This window comes from Caenorhabditis elegans, chromosome III (assembly GCF_000002985.6).
Source record: "Caenorhabditis elegans chromosome III".
Classification (NCBI taxonomy): Eukaryota; Metazoa; Nematoda; class Chromadorea; order Rhabditida; family Rhabditidae; genus Caenorhabditis; species Caenorhabditis elegans.
Window position 1 is genome coordinate 5410311 of NC_003281.10, and position 15841 is coordinate 5426151.

Below are 15841 nucleotides of genomic sequence, written 5' to 3' on the forward strand. Positions count from 1 at the left end.
AGAAACAATAGCATTGCAGGCCTCCAGCCTGTCCTGCTTGAAGTCGGGTTAAAAGTAGCCAACATGTTCAAAAAGTGCGGCCCCCCTCAATTAGATTAGGGAAAAAGTAAAAATCTCGAAGTCTTCAAAATTGAGTTTTCCTCACGTTATTAAAAATAAGAAATGAAAATTATCGAATTCATCACCAAAAATAGAGAAAGAGAGAGAGTGGTAGTTTTTCACGTTTAATCAATCTTTTTGATTTTGCAAAAATTGAATGATGGCCTACATTTTGGAAAGTGGGCCAATTTTTTTCAAAATAGTTTCAAAAAATAGGAAATACGAAGTTCTCTCTTGCGCACAAATTGGAACCAGATGTCAGAAAAACTGAACATTTGGGGCTGAAAAAACATGAAATTCGTCAGTACAAAGAATACATCCATTTCGACCATACTCCAGAATCCCGCTCAAATCAGTGTTTAAGCCTTCCCAAAAGCGCCCCCCACAATGATGACGATGGAAGGCGCTATTTTTGTAAGCTATTGAAACAAATTGCTCAAAAAACCGCCAACCCTAAGCCAAGATATAAGCTCTCAAAGTGCAGTCACATTTCTCGGGACACCCCATGTCCGACAACGTGCCCTTATTTTTTATTTCTGTCAAGAATGCAATTTCAGGATTTAATATAGGAAGAGGCAGATATTTCAACGTTTAATTTCAGATTACGGAATAATGGCGAACGCTGTGAATTATTTCTACGGAGAAATGCTCCCACAAAATGTGAAAAAAGAGAGGACGACGAAGATGCAATGTATCGATTTTATGTCAGAGATTCAGACAACTCCGTTCGAGCCAGCGGTAAGTTCACGGCGATCTACATTTAGAAAATCATGTTTGAAATTAATTTTCCAGATTGTCACCATTCACCGCTCCTCCCTCGGTCATTATGAGTTAATGGGAAAACGATACGATACCCTCTACGACCTGGTTCATCATCTCTCCACCGATCGTTCAGCTCTTCCACACAAGCTTGTCTACTGTCGATCGTCACCCAGTGTAGTCGGCAGAAACTTTGTTCCACCGCCAACTCCACGATTCCAGAAGGATCTAAGATGTCAGCCAATGGCTATTGAGCAATGGGCTGCAACCCACTTTGATGACGTTACACGAAGATTCGAGTGTGGCGAGAAGACGTTGTTCGCGACGAAAACGGTATTCGATGGAGAAAAGAAACATCACGAGAGGTTGAAAAATCGATTGAATTTATCGAAAGAGGAGAAGGAGCTGGTGTCTTCTTATATGAAGAATCAAGGTCCACAGAAGAAATGGGAAAACATGCCACTTCATGAGACATCGATTCGGATTAATTCCCTATTTTATGTGGATGGGAAGAAAATTGTAGGTTACAGACTTTTATTCGATGTAAAGAAAATGGCGGCAGATTAGCGCACTTTTTGAGAAAAATTCAATTCAAAACATGAATTTTTTAAGGATTGCGGTACAGATCAAATTGGAAAAGGAGCCTTTGGAACCGTTAAAAAAGGGAAATTCCGCAATAGTTTGGGAGAAAGTGTTCCGGTTGCAGTGAAAAAGTTGGGATTAAGAGAAAGCTCAAAAGACGAAAGGAATCCCGCATTCTCTGAGATGGAGATTCTTGAGGTTTGTTTTATTATTGAAATATGTGCCAATTAGGAAATATGAGGGTGTCACAATCATTAGAAACAAAAATACTTCTCTAATGTTTAAAAGATATATTTCTCTACAGATGGTTGCTCACCCGAACATTGTCTTCTACTATGGATTTTCGATTTCCGGAGACGAACAAGCTCTGTACCTGCTCTTCGAGCTCATGGATACCTCGTTGGATAAATTCATTGACAAGTCGGATGCAATTCTTTCGGAGAATGAGCGATTGGATATTCTTGCACAAATCTGTCGTGGAATGAGCTTTTTGCATACGAGAACCCCTTCGATTGTTCATGGAGATCTTGCGGCAAGAAATGTTCTTCTTAAAAAGCATCCCGTGTACATCAAGAAGTGAGTTTTGCAATCCACATCCACATCCGAGGCAAAAAATTAAAATAATGCTTGAAGAAAATTCAAAAGTGTATAATTATTTTAATTACAGATACATCTGCAAAATAACCGACTTGGGATTAGCCAAGACGTGTCTTGACGAGCTCTACACAAGCTATGATGATCCAACGAAAATCCCATTCAAATGGCTACCCCCAGAAGTTCTTGGAAGCCGTACTTTGTCACTGAAAACTGACATTTGGGCATTTGGGATTGTGTGCTTTGAAGTTTGTGACAAGGTTGGAGAGCCCTATGGAGCATGTGTGCCGACTTCTAATCTGTGTCAGTACTTGACTGATGGATATGTTCATGAAAAGGGCCTTCATATGTCTGACACCATTTACAATATTGCACTGGACTGTATGAGGCAGCATCCAATTGAGCGACCCTCATTTGCGTAAGTTTGAATGTTTCAGAAAACTTGGGAGCTCTTAGAGCTTTGCAACAAAAAGCACTTTAACTGCATTCTGCACTCTCGAGAAACTAAAAATTAAATTTTTAGAATGAGTCTATTTTCAAAAGATTATTGTTTCATTTTCAGAGAGCTTGTGGATCAATTTCTGGATCACTTAATTGAGAATGACGGTGAGGACGTATTGAAGTTGAAGGCACGGGAGAAGATCATTGCCGAGAAAATGAGGAAAGAAAGAATGCTGACTGGTCTCGGAAAGCTGTTGGCTGAAGATTAAGGGATACGATCCATGTCCCTCTACTAGTTTCATTTCTAAAAACTGTTCATTTGTAAAAGAAAAATAATAGAACACCCTTTCTAAAGATACATGAACAATTTATTGCATTTCAATTTTAAGGCACATCTTTTACAGTCAAAAATAAATAGTTTTGTTGGAACCAGAGTATTAAAGATTCGATGAATTGTTAGTCAATGAGAAGATTTGACAGAAGTGACTTTCCTTGCGAACCGCACAACTTTTAGTTCCAGCTGGAGCCGAGTAGGCTGTGAGTCCGTGGGTGCATGTTACAAAGTACTGATCAGTTGGAAGATTAGATCGGACTGAGACAAGCGAGTCCGAAGGGGTGGATTTCATGTTCTGAAAAGATTTTTTGTTAGACGAAAGAAAGTGTCCAGTGCAAGCTCAAAGACTAATCCTCGGAAAGCTTTTCTACAGTAGTCTTACAGTGTTCATGTTAGTCTTTAGCATGTTTCTTGAATCCTACCGTACTCCTAAAGTATTACTTACATTTTCCAAAACTTCTCTCAATTCTTCGTTGTTGCACTCTACGTCACTATCCATATTGATAACTCCCTCAACATCGTCGACTGATCTGGAAATTAAAGACATTTTGTGGGTTCTAAAAACTTAATCTGAGTTGCTTTTTACTTAGGGGCCGACATTTTACGAAATATTCTTCTGAAACCTTCTGAAAGCAACCCGTCGGCAACCTCACTTCTCTTACCTCTTCTTTCTTCCGCATCCACATCCACACATTGGTGGTGGTGGCGGTGGTGGTGGAGGAGGTGCACATCCGCACATTGGTGGAGGTGGTGGAGCACAGGCTGGTGCTGCTGGAGCACATCCACCACCTCCACCTCCTCCTCCGGCCATTGGGAACAGGAATCCGGAGGTAGAGACGATGAAGACGGAGAGGACAAGGGCGAGACGAAGCATTCTGCAAATGAAGGTTCTGAAGAAAATGAGGATTTTATATGCAAGTAGATTGGAAGAACGGGAGTATGAATCGGATAGTTGTAAAGTTTAAGTGGGCTGCCACATCATTTTGCAGAATGGGAGATTGTGAAGATTCATATGTTCAGAAATCACGAATCGACAACTTTCGGAAATTAAAAATTATATGGAAACTTTCAAGGCAACTTTAAAATACTGTCCAAAGTTGTGGAAGTTCTAAAAGGATTTGGAAACTGAAAAACTATCCGGTGGCCAAAATTGATATAATTTGAAAAAAAATCTACAAAAGATGGCTACTGGCAGGTTATATTTGGCAGTGTATTTTTTTTAATTGTTTGTTTTTTTAATCTAAAAACAATCAAAATTAATTTCTAGTCGTCGGAACAGAACATTTCATGTCGGACTTTTTTTGGTGATTTCTGAGAATAGCAGATGGATGTTTTCAAAATTTTGGCAACATGGTTGAAGGCTGCCAAAAAATTCCAAAAATCCTTAGAGTTCTGCAACTTCGGAAATTGCAGGTACAGCTCTGGTTGTTGAAAAGTTGCGGGAAAGAAAAGATTGATAAAACAACATTTGATATCCTTTATGCAATTCCTTTAATGATTCCTTCTTATATACAGTCCTTCAAAATCCCGTTCCACATTTATCTGTAACTATACGTAATTCGGCCTACTTTACCCGTTTTCCTCCTCCTCTTCCCAGTCATTTGTTATGCCATGTTTTCCCTCCCTGCACAAATTAGGTCAGTGTTGTATAGATGTAATATCCCCTCAAAGAACAAGAATAACATTTAGAGAAGAACGTGTTGTATCTTAATTTGTTAATAAAATCATTGTATTATTTGACTACTTGTGGATGCCTAATAATGTGTGGCTCAACTGGAATTTCCGGTTTTTTCCTGGGCAAATTGTGAGCATAGACAGGTCAGGCAAACAAACATTTTGTGTACAAATATTTGAAATTGATCCTTACATTGAACCTGACTTGAACTTTGATATTCCGAAAAAAAGACTACACCTGCCTACCTACGTGCCTCATGGCTCTCCATGCTAAAAAGTTGCCGGATGTATTGAGTCCGAAAATGCTTGTTAGTTTATGCATTTTATCAAACTTCAACTATCTCACCAAGTCGGCTGTGTAGATTTGAAAAATCATAGATTTATGTTTCATTTTCAACGTGAAAGTTTGGTGCAGCTTTTTAGAATCTCAAAATTTAGAGGATGAAAAATCTGTCCAAACTTTTTCACGTGAATATACAAAACAAATTTTTGCTATACAGCAACAATTTTCATTCCAAACCGTTTGCAAATTCCTAAACCTCCTATGGAGCAGACTTATTTGCTTTGACTCTTACGTACTTTGAACTATTTTCTTAAAGTACACAAAAAGTTGACTTTTTTCGATGTGTTCCGGTCGATTTGTTCACTGAATCAAAGAACTTGGTTTGTATCATTTTATCAAAGAAATTGAAGATCAAAGAAGTAAAAATCAAAAACTCACTTTCTTATTTTGAAAACCCAATATATTAAAGTTCTCTTGAAAAAAGAACCACCATGTAAAGTAACAAATAATAGTAAAGTATTCATTTCAAAAAATTGAAATAAAACCAAAAAAACTAAAATACCTACGCAGTATTATATGAGGAAACCACATTATGTACATGACAGAATTCGATTCATAATACTTTTTCCGAGACAATTTGGGGAAAAAATCAAAAAAAAAATTAGGAAATTTGTGTTGTGTGAAAGAGCGAACTTTAGGTGGGATTTTTAAGTAAATTTAAATAAGACAAGAAAAGAGGAAGTTGAAAGAAAAAAGACATGATCGGATTTGGAAGAAAAATTGTGTGATACCCAATGGAAAAATTTAATCAATTTGTAAAAAAAAATCGATTAATAATCAATTAAAATGAAACGAAGAAAAAATGACTAGAAAATACAATAAAAACCCTTATATCTCAGCGGAAAAAAGATGTATCAAAATTTTGGCAACTAACAAAATATAGAGTTTTACTTATAGAGTATTTTGCTAGTTGTCAATTTTTTGATATATTTTTTTACTGCAGGGATATAAGTGTTTAAAGATAGGTGGTACCCAACAACTAGGGGGGGGGGGGGGGTTCAGATGGCGGCCACTGTTACTGTTGGGGATGTTGGCGGTGTTGTTACTGTTCGGCATTTTAGTTCTCCGTCTTCATGAACCTGAAATTACAAATAAATTTCCGATAAAATAGTATCGAATGTTAAAACAGCACTTTTGGATTTCGGAGACGCTGCAAAATTTGAAATTCGGAAAAAAATATATTCGAGATTTCCGAATTCCAGAAAACTTGATAAAAAATTCCTCAACTGTTGCAAGTAACTGTCTCAATTTCAATACATTCTTACCGAAAAGCAAAGCAAGACAGCGAAAATTCGTAAAATAGTAAAGCGTATGATATTTTAAAACAGCTTTTTCAGTTGACAAAGTATATACTATCAATCCTGTTATTAATTGACAGTATCTCTGGTAGCCACTGAATTTGCAAACATGTTCATGATTTTTGACTTCAAATTTTAATATCAGTTATCAATTTTCAGTGAAAGATAATAAAATATAATAATACCTAGTGATAAGAACTCTTGAACTTCACCCTTTTTATTCGAAGAAATGCAAGGTTTTTGATGTGTTACAGGTTACCACAAACCACTATTTTATGGTAGCGGTCAATTTCCAGGTTCTTTTCAAATTTGCAAGATACATTAAAAAAGGTCAACTAACAAAATACGTGGAACAAAATCCTTATATTTTGTCAGTTAACAATTTGTTTTGATAGCATTTAAATTTGCAGTTGTGTTCAAGCTCACCTCAACAATATGTTCATCGCCATTTTCAACTGTTTTCGTTACAATTTTCTTTCCATCAACTAGTTTTGTAGAAGTTGATGTTTTTCGTACTGTTGCGTTCTTTCCAGGTTCCGTGGGACTTGAGAATCGGATTACAGTCGAAAATGTGCTGAAAATTCGATTTTTAGAAGAGAAAAGGGCCTGAACTAGTGTCGGCTGCTGGGTACTCGTTCAATCTCAACTTAACTAAAAACCTTATGTGGAACGACAGATCAGTGGTCGGTGTCTGTCCTACAGTCTATGCAACCAGGCCTCAACTTATAGTAAACCTAGCTATAGTAATTCTAGACCTCGAAAGCTTAATATTTCGAGCGCACTGTGGTGTCGGCTGTGAAATTAAAAAATGAAAAATCACGTACTTTTTGTCGTCTCTCTCCTTGGTGTTCTTGTTCTCGTCGTAAAAAATGTGCACTCGACTTGACGGGAATCGATGATAATGATTCTTCGTTGTGAAATCAGCGGACCGTGGTGGATGCTTGAACGCGTACGAATCGACGTCGGGAAATGTGAACGCGTCGTCGAAAAACACGTTCTCAAATGGATCCCGGTTGCCGAAGAACTCGCGAAAAATATCAAAAGGTGATCGGAACATATCGTGACTGTGCATTCGGTGCATGCCTCCAGGGGTACTGCGGCGACGGTGGAGCCCTGGATTTTCGGTTCGGTCCAGGTCGGCGCGCTTTTTTTCTGAAAAATTTAGAGTGGTTAATAGGAAGTTTACAGGATATGCATTTCTTTTCAGAAAAGTTCCAATTTTTTATATTTTTCCGAAAATTTGTAAAAACAATTTGGCATTCATAAATCATATTTAGAATACTGCCGGCAATTTTCAAAATATTAAAAACAAAAAAAGATTTATTGCTGTCTGCATTGATCATTTGACCTTTATGTGATTTTTGTGAGAAAAAATTATATGATTTTGCTTAAAGAAATTTAAATGAGACGGAAAAGGGAATTCCACAATTTGTGAAACTTTAATCAGAAAAAAACAAAACTTCGGCAGAAACTCGCAGAAAATCTAGACCAAAGTTTAAAAAAAAAGTTTTACTAAATATATTTACAGTTCTCAATGCTCTCAATTTCTATTTGATCGTACTTTTGATACATTTCCACTCTCTCCTCAGTTCATAGAACCAAACTACCTGACCGTTCTTTAGTCCTCATGCCATTTCCACTTTTCTCATCCATTCAATACACTTTTCAACAACTAATTGACAAACTTTTCAAGAGCAGGTGCTTGTCGGATTGTTACACAAACAGCTAGTTTACACCCGTGAAAAGGTTCTACGTCCCTGCTCTTTTGGCAATTATGAGAGGAAAAAGTGATATGTCTAGTTGAATTTAGGTACATTCAGGTGATTTCAAGCTTTTTCAAAAAATTTCTAGGCATTTTCAATTTGCCAAAATACCAAAATATACATCTAGGTGTTTCTTAGTATTTTTGGTAGCTGTAGGTTCTCCCAAATAATTAAGATACCCCTACGTTCCCCCTTTAGGTATTCCTAAATTTTATTGTTTTTATGTATCCTATTCAGTTTGAATTTTTTTTGTTCCACCAAATACCCAAAAACAAAACGATACACATAAAAACAAAAGCACGGTGACAAATGAATAGGACCAATGGTGTTTATTTACCGAGCCACTCAATTCTTCCTGTTTTTTTTCGGGGATGAATGTTCGACACAAAAAAAAAGCATCAATCCGTCTCACTGAACACATTTATGCAACAGAAAAATTGGAAAAAAATAGTAAAGGGTATTGAGAAGTATGTAATTTTGGAAACAGTTCGGCAGGGTTTTCTAATTTTTTGACAGGAACCATACATTTTTATTGGCAAAGATCTCTAGACTTCTTCAACTTGAGCCAGAAAGTTGCCAACTTTATGCAAAAATCTCCAGCTTTTTTCACTTTTGACAAAAAATTGCCATCTTCAAGGCAAAGATCTTTAATTTTCTTTAACTTTTTTTCAGATGAGTGTTAACTTTCTCGCAAAAATTTGCTAACTTTCTTCAGCTATTCTTTTACTTTTTTTTTCTCTTCAAACAGAATTCGGTTACTTTCTCTCAACTTTTGACTGAAGTTCAAACTATAGTTCAGAATATTTTTGCGTTCAATGTTATCAGTTTTCTACTAAACGACATTTTTACAACTACAAAGCAATTAAAACTCTCGTTTTTTATGTTTTTAAGTACAACAAAGAAATAACTCACTATCTGTTAAAATCTCGTAAGCTTGTGCAATTTTCTTGAACTTTTGTTCGGCTTCTTCTTTTGATTTGTCGTCTGTATGCTTGTCGGGGTGCCATTTTAAGGCTAATTTTCGGTACCTGAAAGTTGAGGGAACTTTGGTTATAGAGAACGTTATCTGAAAAAAGTTTCAACATTTCCTCATATTGTAAAATAATTATAAATATAAATATCGAAATATCGTCCAAAATACAGCGTAACTATTACAGTAATTTTCAAAGGAAAAAATATTCGCGGTAGTTTTCGTTTTCCTTTTGAAAATAAACTTTCAGGCTTACAACTAATGTTCAAAGTTTTCAAAATAGTCCAAAATATATTTTTGAAAGGAAGTGTGGTAACTCACGCTTTTTTAATCTCAACATCATCTGAAGTAGATGAAATACCCAATGTAATGTATGGAGAATCTTCTCTAGGTGCCATCTGAAAAATGAACTATATGTTATGGTGCACCGATAGAAAGGTGGCAAAAAGGGACGGACGGGATTTTCGCGGAAGAAGGTTAAGCCCAACCATCAACAGAAATGGATTCTCCTTTCTGCACAGCTAGTAAAAGGTAGAAAAAGTGAAACGGTGGTGGTAGAGTAACATCGAGTAAAAGTTTCGGGGGGCGAGAAGAGACAGGGGGCAGACGAAAAACCGGTCGATTATGCACAACCACTACTCACTGACACTCTTTTTTCAATGTTTCTAGTGCTGGAAGGACAAAGAAATATATAGGAAAATAGAGAATTCGATTAAAATTATAAAAATAGACAATCTGAAAATTAGAAAAAAATTTAACTTCCGAAAATTCGCAAACTTCAAACACATATTTCCAAATAGTTATGCAAGTTGTTTAAAAACTTTTAAAAGTGTGCCAGAAAAATGACCATTGTAAAGCAGTATGTCTAGCAGACATTTCAAAAATTTGAAATTATCAGAAAATTAAAAAAAAACGACTTCTGTCATAAAAATCAACACCGGCGAAACATTTAGAAGTTCCAAAAATTATCAAAAAAAAATTATTTAAAAAATTGTGATTTTTGGTGTAGAATCTAGAAACGTAACTAAAGTTAATATCAACTTTACTTTACTATTTTTCCCTCTCACCACTAAAAAATACAGGAAACCTGAAGCTCTTTTCCCTTGTTTGCATACACTTTTTTGGGGTGTCACAGAGGTGGTTGCTCGTAAAAAAGTGAAAAAGTGTGTGACCGATAAAGTTATACATTTGACGAAAAAAAGTAAAAAGTTGTACATTTTTAGATGCTAACATATGATAATTTTGTTGATTTTTCCCCTTGTTGTGAACATATTTTTAGAGGCTTCTCACTTGAACAAATAGAGAAATGGGTAATATTTTTGTAAATAAAATGAAAATGATAAGAGAGAAAAGAAGAAGCATACTGATAAAAATCAACGTTTTGTTTTCTAGAAAATTCAAAAATTCGGTGGTAATTACTGTTGGAAGAAAGAGGACGAGAATGATGATTTTTTTTTTGAAAATATTGAACGTTTCGGTGAAAAAAATTAGTATTATTCATTTGTGTTTAGAAATTCAATATTTTTATAATAAGTTAGCATTTTGAAAAAATAAAATATCTACTTGCAATTTATTTTTTTTTTGAAAGTTTCCAAAATCCAAAAAAAAACTTTTTTTAAATCTATAGATTCTAAATCAATTCTAAACTAGTACCTTAAATATTATGAAAATTTTATTTATCTATTTTCCCTAAAATTAGCAGTCTAAAAAAATCAATAATTTTAATATGATTATCAGTGGCGCTGATAAGCTTAAAAATCAAATCAGGACAAAATGTAATTCAAAAACGTTTTTGAACACACATATTTTGAAACTAAACTTTTTTCGTTTTTTTTTCACTACGAGTAAAACACCATACATTCTACTATAATCATTACATTTTACAAATACCAACAAAAAATCTCCCCATTTTGCATTTTCCCACAAAAAATGGGTATTAGCGACAGGGAAAAGTCGCGGATTAGAAAATGTGCGAATTCAGGGAAAAAACGTTTCGATAAGAATTTGAAGACGGGTAAAACTGTCAATAGTAACACACAAAGACCATTTGCGCATTTTTGATTTAGAAAAAATTGAAATTCTTGGAATAGTTTTTGTAATTTTAAATTTAAGTGTTGAAAAAACTAGTGTATTTCGAAAAAACTAGGTCAATTTCTCAGTACAAGGAAGTCTGGGCCCTAAAAACTAAAAACAAAATTAAGACATTAGTTCACGAAATCACGAAAAATATAGGTATACGGTTTCAAATTCTAAAAAGGAAAAATTATGGCTGTCAATTCAAAACACTGTCCTGACAAGGATCACATTGAGGGGGCGACTGATAAGAGGCTGATGACGTGGCAAAGAGTGTTAAACTGTGGTAAACTGGGTAAGGACTATTAATTAATGAACACAGAGAGAAGAAGACGGAAACAAAAGAAAAATCTTCTTATTCTACGCTTGAAAGAGAGTGTGTCTTTCATTTTCACCCCGAAAACACGTCCACACATCTGCGTCTCTTCGTCTCGGTACTCTCTCGTCACTGACAAGAAGACGGCCCCTACTGTGGTGATGAGAGATCATGCGATTCGTGGAGACACTAGAGATATATTACAGCAGAAACATGGAAAGATTTGGAAGAAGAAGCAATTCGTACTTGAAGGGTCACCTTCTTATGATGATTAGCCTCCCCTTTTCTCTTTTACCGGAAGTTTTTTGCTGCCGTTTTTGGTCAAATTTTCATTTTTCGCTTATAGAACATCTAAAAATTTTATTTTTACCACAAAAATATGCGGCGGCTTAATTTTTTTTAACTTTTGGTAAAAATTGGTAAATATTTTAGGCGAGCCCGGCAAGTAATGAGCAAAAATTTTAGATTTGAAAGTGTTCGATTTTAGCTAATTTCAGTCACGTTTTCTACGAGTTCTTTATTGAAAAAATTGTTTCTCTGTGTGGTATTCTAAAACATTTGGTTGGTGGCCGAACTTTTAAGACAATGGCCTAGATTTTTCTTATTTTTGTCAGGAGTTGGCCGAGAGTTTGGCAAGAGTCTGAAGTAAGTTTCCGCAAAAAACTATACATTCCGAAATGGGAAAATTGAAAAGTTGAAAGGCGACTGTCGAATATTGCCGAACAAATATGTGATTTGGCTCAATCTACAAAGAATATAATGAAAGAGTACAAGGGAAAAAGATAATGAATTAAAAAAAAAATAGCAAGCAAACAAAATGAGCAAGAAGTTCACAAAATTTCTTAGTTTTAATGAAAATATGAGGAAAGTTCACGAAATCAATATCAGCAGAAGATTGAAACCTAAAAGGTAGAAAAACTCGGCCACCGATTTTTTTTATATGAATTAGAAATATTGAATTCAAACATTGATTGGATGAATTTAGACACGAGACAAATTTTTAGATATTTTCAGAAACTTTCTTTAGATTGTTCCATGCGAACTGTTTTTTGTTGAAATTTAAAAAAAATTTCGACAATCTTGAGTAAAAGCATAATAAAACTAATACTAATAATATAATAATAATACGAACATCAATAAGAAGAAGAGATAATCCAAGATTTCCGGTGGCATGAAGGGATAAGAGAAAGGACAGATGTCCGGCAAGATTATGACTTTCTCTCTTATTGTTCTTCATCGTTTTCTCCAGAAATTTGATGGAAAAAAGAAAGTTTTCAACACACAGACACATCTGGTGTCCATAATTATTCGTTCATGTGACTGACTTCTTTCAAGCCTAATTGCTTTATGGATACTGGATGTGTCCCGCCCGTGACGTGGCGGAGAAAATTGGAAAAGTTATTACTACTTTAGTAGGTCAAATTTAGGATGAAAAAAGGTTTTGGAAGAAAAAGGTCGAGGTGTCAATTCATATCGGAACAGCTGTTCTTGTGGCCGATGACCCTTCGGAAGTAATTTTTTTTTGCTGGCTGGGAAAATTGTAGTTTGGGGGGTTAATGATGGAAAAGTTGAGTGGAAATGTGTTATGATGTTTTCGGAGGTGTAAATTCGCCAAAAATAAAGCCAAAGGCTAGAAATGAGGAAATTGCGGAAGTCGTAATTTGACCAAAATAACTGACATTTGGGGATGAAGATTTTTCGATTTTTTTTTGGCAAAAATTTATTTTGCACTTTTTTTTTTGGAAAATGTTTGAAAAAACGGCAACCAATCACTAACGTTTTATTTTACTTTACACATATTTTTAAAAATGGCAATCGGAATTTTTTTATTCTACAAAAAAATTGAAAATGTTGTCAGGAATAAGAATGCAGTTGTATTTTTTTTCAATATTCAAAATAGTTTTTATCTTAACAAAATATTAAATAGATAGAACTTCTAGATTGTTTTCAAAAAATTGGAAAGTTTTGAATTTTTAAAAGTTTCAAAAATTGTAGAAATTTATTCAAATTCTGAACAGTTCAGAATTCCCGATTTTTTTTTGAATGAAGCCCAGGGATTCTATCTAAAAATAAAATGTTGCGAGAAATAGTATTTTTATTTCAATGTGTATACACATAAAGCATTCTCCGAAAAAGAATAATAATAATAAGCCTCTCTCTCTCACGCATAACTGATATACATATGGTTATATGAATAAGAGAGAGAAGAATCTTTTTTCCGCGAGAAAGCGCCCCGTTCCTCCTCAAACAATCACGAGAACATCGCGGAAAAGCCCAAACAAACATACTTGGAATGTTGCCAAGAAAGGTGAGATGCGAAGTAGGAGAAATTGAAACCAAAGGGCTGCTACAGGACCGTTTTTCCAAGGACAATTGCTTGCGGGCGGGCGCGGGTAGGTGATCTGTCATTGAGAAGGCCACACGCACCCGGCCGTAATCTAGGCCAACCAGAGACAAAAGTACCACCTGGATTCGACGTTCGAATTGTTCGTGGCAAAATTATTGGCTCTCAGCACTGTCGGCAACTGCTCAAGTTAGAAATTATCGAAAAATAAAATATGGTGCATCGATAGCTCTGTGCTACAATAACATTAAATAACATGTGTTGGCGGTTCGATGGTTTCCGCACTCTGGCAAACTCGGACATGGTGCATCGAAGAACAGGTATTGTGAAATGGTAGTTTTGAGAACAATTGAATTTTGATCGACGGACCAATATGAAAATTTCGAGAATCGGAACTTTCGAAATTTTTGGTCTTTTAGAAAATTTGCGCCGGTAGACTTTTTTGGGAAAATTATAAAAACTAGGAAACTGGCGAAATTTTCAAAAATAGGTTATGGTGTATCGATGAGCAGACTTGAGAAATGTTTCAAAAGTAGCCGTTCGGCAACCACCTCTAGTATAGTATTACGTGGCACACTCACTCATGGTGCGGCCTGAGACGGTCAGTCAATAGGAAATGACGTTTGGTTTGGTCATAAGATGGATTAGAATCATACCGCTGGGCTGCCCCCTTTCAAGTGTGTATGTGGACATTATGACGAACGCCACGCACAAAAAGCAAATTGTAGAAGGTTCTAGAAAGTTCGAAGCTTAATCTTAAGCTTTTTGAAAGTTTTTTGTTAAATTACCAGTTTGGCAGTTTTGGTGATTTTGTCCAAATGGCCAATTATAAACTTTTGTGTAGAAGTCCAAACTTCTGCAATTTTGTTCAAATTTAAAATTTTGGCCTGCGACATTTTCTACAATCTTTTTCCAAATCAAGGCAAAAAAATATTCATTAATCGGACTTTTTTGTAAATTCACCTATTGTAATTATAGAATTTTGGTCATTTTTCAAAAGATTCCATAACCATAAACACGACAATTTCATGAGATTGTTTGATTATTTTAGACTAAAAACTATGCACTTTACTCAAAAAGGGTCAGGAAAGAAGCAAAATGAAACAGAATGAATCGGAAATAACTGTGTATAACAATGTTCATGACCTACTCAACCTTCACCTTTCATTTGTCCGGTTCTCAAGTATCTAAGTACTGAAATAATGGACAATTGTCAGTTTCGATGAGTGTGTGTGAAAAAGTATGAAAATGTTACGAAAATATAGGTGAAAAGTGAAGAAGTCATGACCCCGGAGAGAATGGGTATTAATAATACAAACGGAAGTAATATATGAGAGCGCGATGGTGTGGAACGTGGAACTAATCGAATTTGAAAGAAAAGCGACACAGTGGGGGTTCGAACTATACAGTATAAAATTTGAGTTCAAAGAATCTACCGACTACGGCAAAATTTACGAGGTTTAGACTGTTTCACTTCAATTTTTTTAATTTTCAGTGGCCGTTAGAATTTTGCAACTCGGCCACCGATTTTTTTCCCGCCGATTACAAAATGGTTTTTTTCATTCGAGGATTAGAAGACTACTTTCCGCGGGAAAGCTTCTTTTTTCAAACATTTCGTAAAGGCTAACTGTACGAAACATAAATAAAAAGTAAGAAAAAGTAAGAAATGACGGAAACGAAAAATTTATGGGAGAACCGATGTTGGTTGGTCAAGGGTGTGGTTTCAATTTTGCAAATTTTTGTCGATTTTTTTCTGTTGGGACTTTTTTGAAAAAATGGTTTGTTCATGAAAGAGGTCTTGCAAACAAACTTTGTTTGGTTTTTTTTTAAATTTTAATTATAGAAATTTCAGATTTTCGTTTAAAAAATACTATGCCATTGAAAACAATTTTCAAAATTTTTTTAAAAATATTTAAATTGATTTTATTGACATATATAAGGTACCAATTAGTTACTAGAAAAATATACCAAAAATTAAACTTTTTTGTTTTTCGGTTTCAAAAAAATTGGGGAACCAAAAATCTTGACACTACTTAATAGATATTAACTAAATAGCTTTTATCAAACTTCCTAATTTTTTTTTCTAGAATAAAAACAAATAAATCATATGCTATTAGTACCTAATATACAATTTCTCTTGAATAACTACTACTCTACGAGAACAAAGAAAAATGAATAACTAGACACCATAGCAGTTGTAGCTAAAATGAGAAGATTACATGTTTCTTCAGAGACGAAAATCCTCTACAGT

General features: G+C 34.9%; 3 protein-coding genes and 1 non-coding gene across 4 annotated transcripts in view; 1 reads left to right on the top strand and 3 right to left on the bottom strand.

The window, feature by feature from the left end:
* Window positions 1-2904, top strand: part of W03A5.1 (Protein kinase domain-containing protein) — a 5327-nt gene extending 2423 nt beyond the window's left edge. The window contains exons 5-10 of the mRNA NM_065752.5: window positions 701-837; window positions 892-1377; window positions 1471-1638; window positions 1745-2016; window positions 2108-2452; window positions 2597-2904. Coding sequence (NP_498153.3) covers window positions 701-837; window positions 892-1377; window positions 1471-1638; window positions 1745-2016; window positions 2108-2452; window positions 2597-2744 — 1556 coding nt within the window. The 3' untranslated portion in view covers window positions 2745-2904. The remainder of the gene's footprint in view (window positions 1-700; window positions 838-891; window positions 1378-1470; window positions 1639-1744; window positions 2017-2107; window positions 2453-2596) is intronic.
* grl-22 (Ground-like domain-containing protein) lies at window positions 2827-3708 on the bottom strand. Its single transcript, NM_065753.4, has 3 exons — window positions 3472-3708; window positions 3255-3339; window positions 2827-3104 (listed from the first exon to the last, which is right to left on the bottom strand). Exons 1-3 carry the CDS (start codon window positions 3681-3683, stop codon window positions 2913-2915), a joined length of 489 nt encoding a protein of 162 aa, NP_498154.1. The 5' UTR covers window positions 3684-3708; the 3' UTR covers window positions 2827-2912.
* Window positions 3709-5278: 1570 nt separating this feature from the next.
* dnj-24 (J domain-containing protein) lies at window positions 5279-9255 on the bottom strand (the record flags this gene model as incomplete). The annotated part of the gene is made up of 5 exons (NM_065754.8): window positions 5279-5905; window positions 6551-6698; window positions 6949-7276; window positions 8800-8915; window positions 9179-9255. 5 exons carry the CDS (start codon window positions 9253-9255, stop codon window positions 5825-5827), a joined length of 750 nt encoding a protein of 249 aa, NP_498155.3. The 3' UTR covers window positions 5279-5824.
* On the bottom strand, window positions 5491-5541 carry W03A5.8. The gene has a single exon (NR_101819.1). It is a non-coding gene; the product is annotated as an Unclassified non-coding RNA W03A5.8 (non-coding RNA).
* Window positions 9256-15841: the final 6586 nt, after the last annotated feature.

Excerpts from the sequence above, each read along its gene's own strand:
- grl-22 (NM_065753.4), bottom strand. The coding sequence starts at position 3,683 with ATGCTTCGTCTCGCCCTTGTCCTCTCCGTCTTCATCGTCTCTACCTCC. Across the intron at positions 3,340-3,471 it reads GGATGCGGAAGAAAGAAGAG|ATCAGTCGACGATGTTGAGG; the intron begins GTAAGAGAAGTG and ends TTTAATTTCCAG. Across the intron at positions 3,105-3,254 it reads TGAGAGAAGTTTTGGAAAAT|AACATGAAATCCACCCCTTC; the intron begins GTAAGTAATACT and ends AAATCTTTTCAG.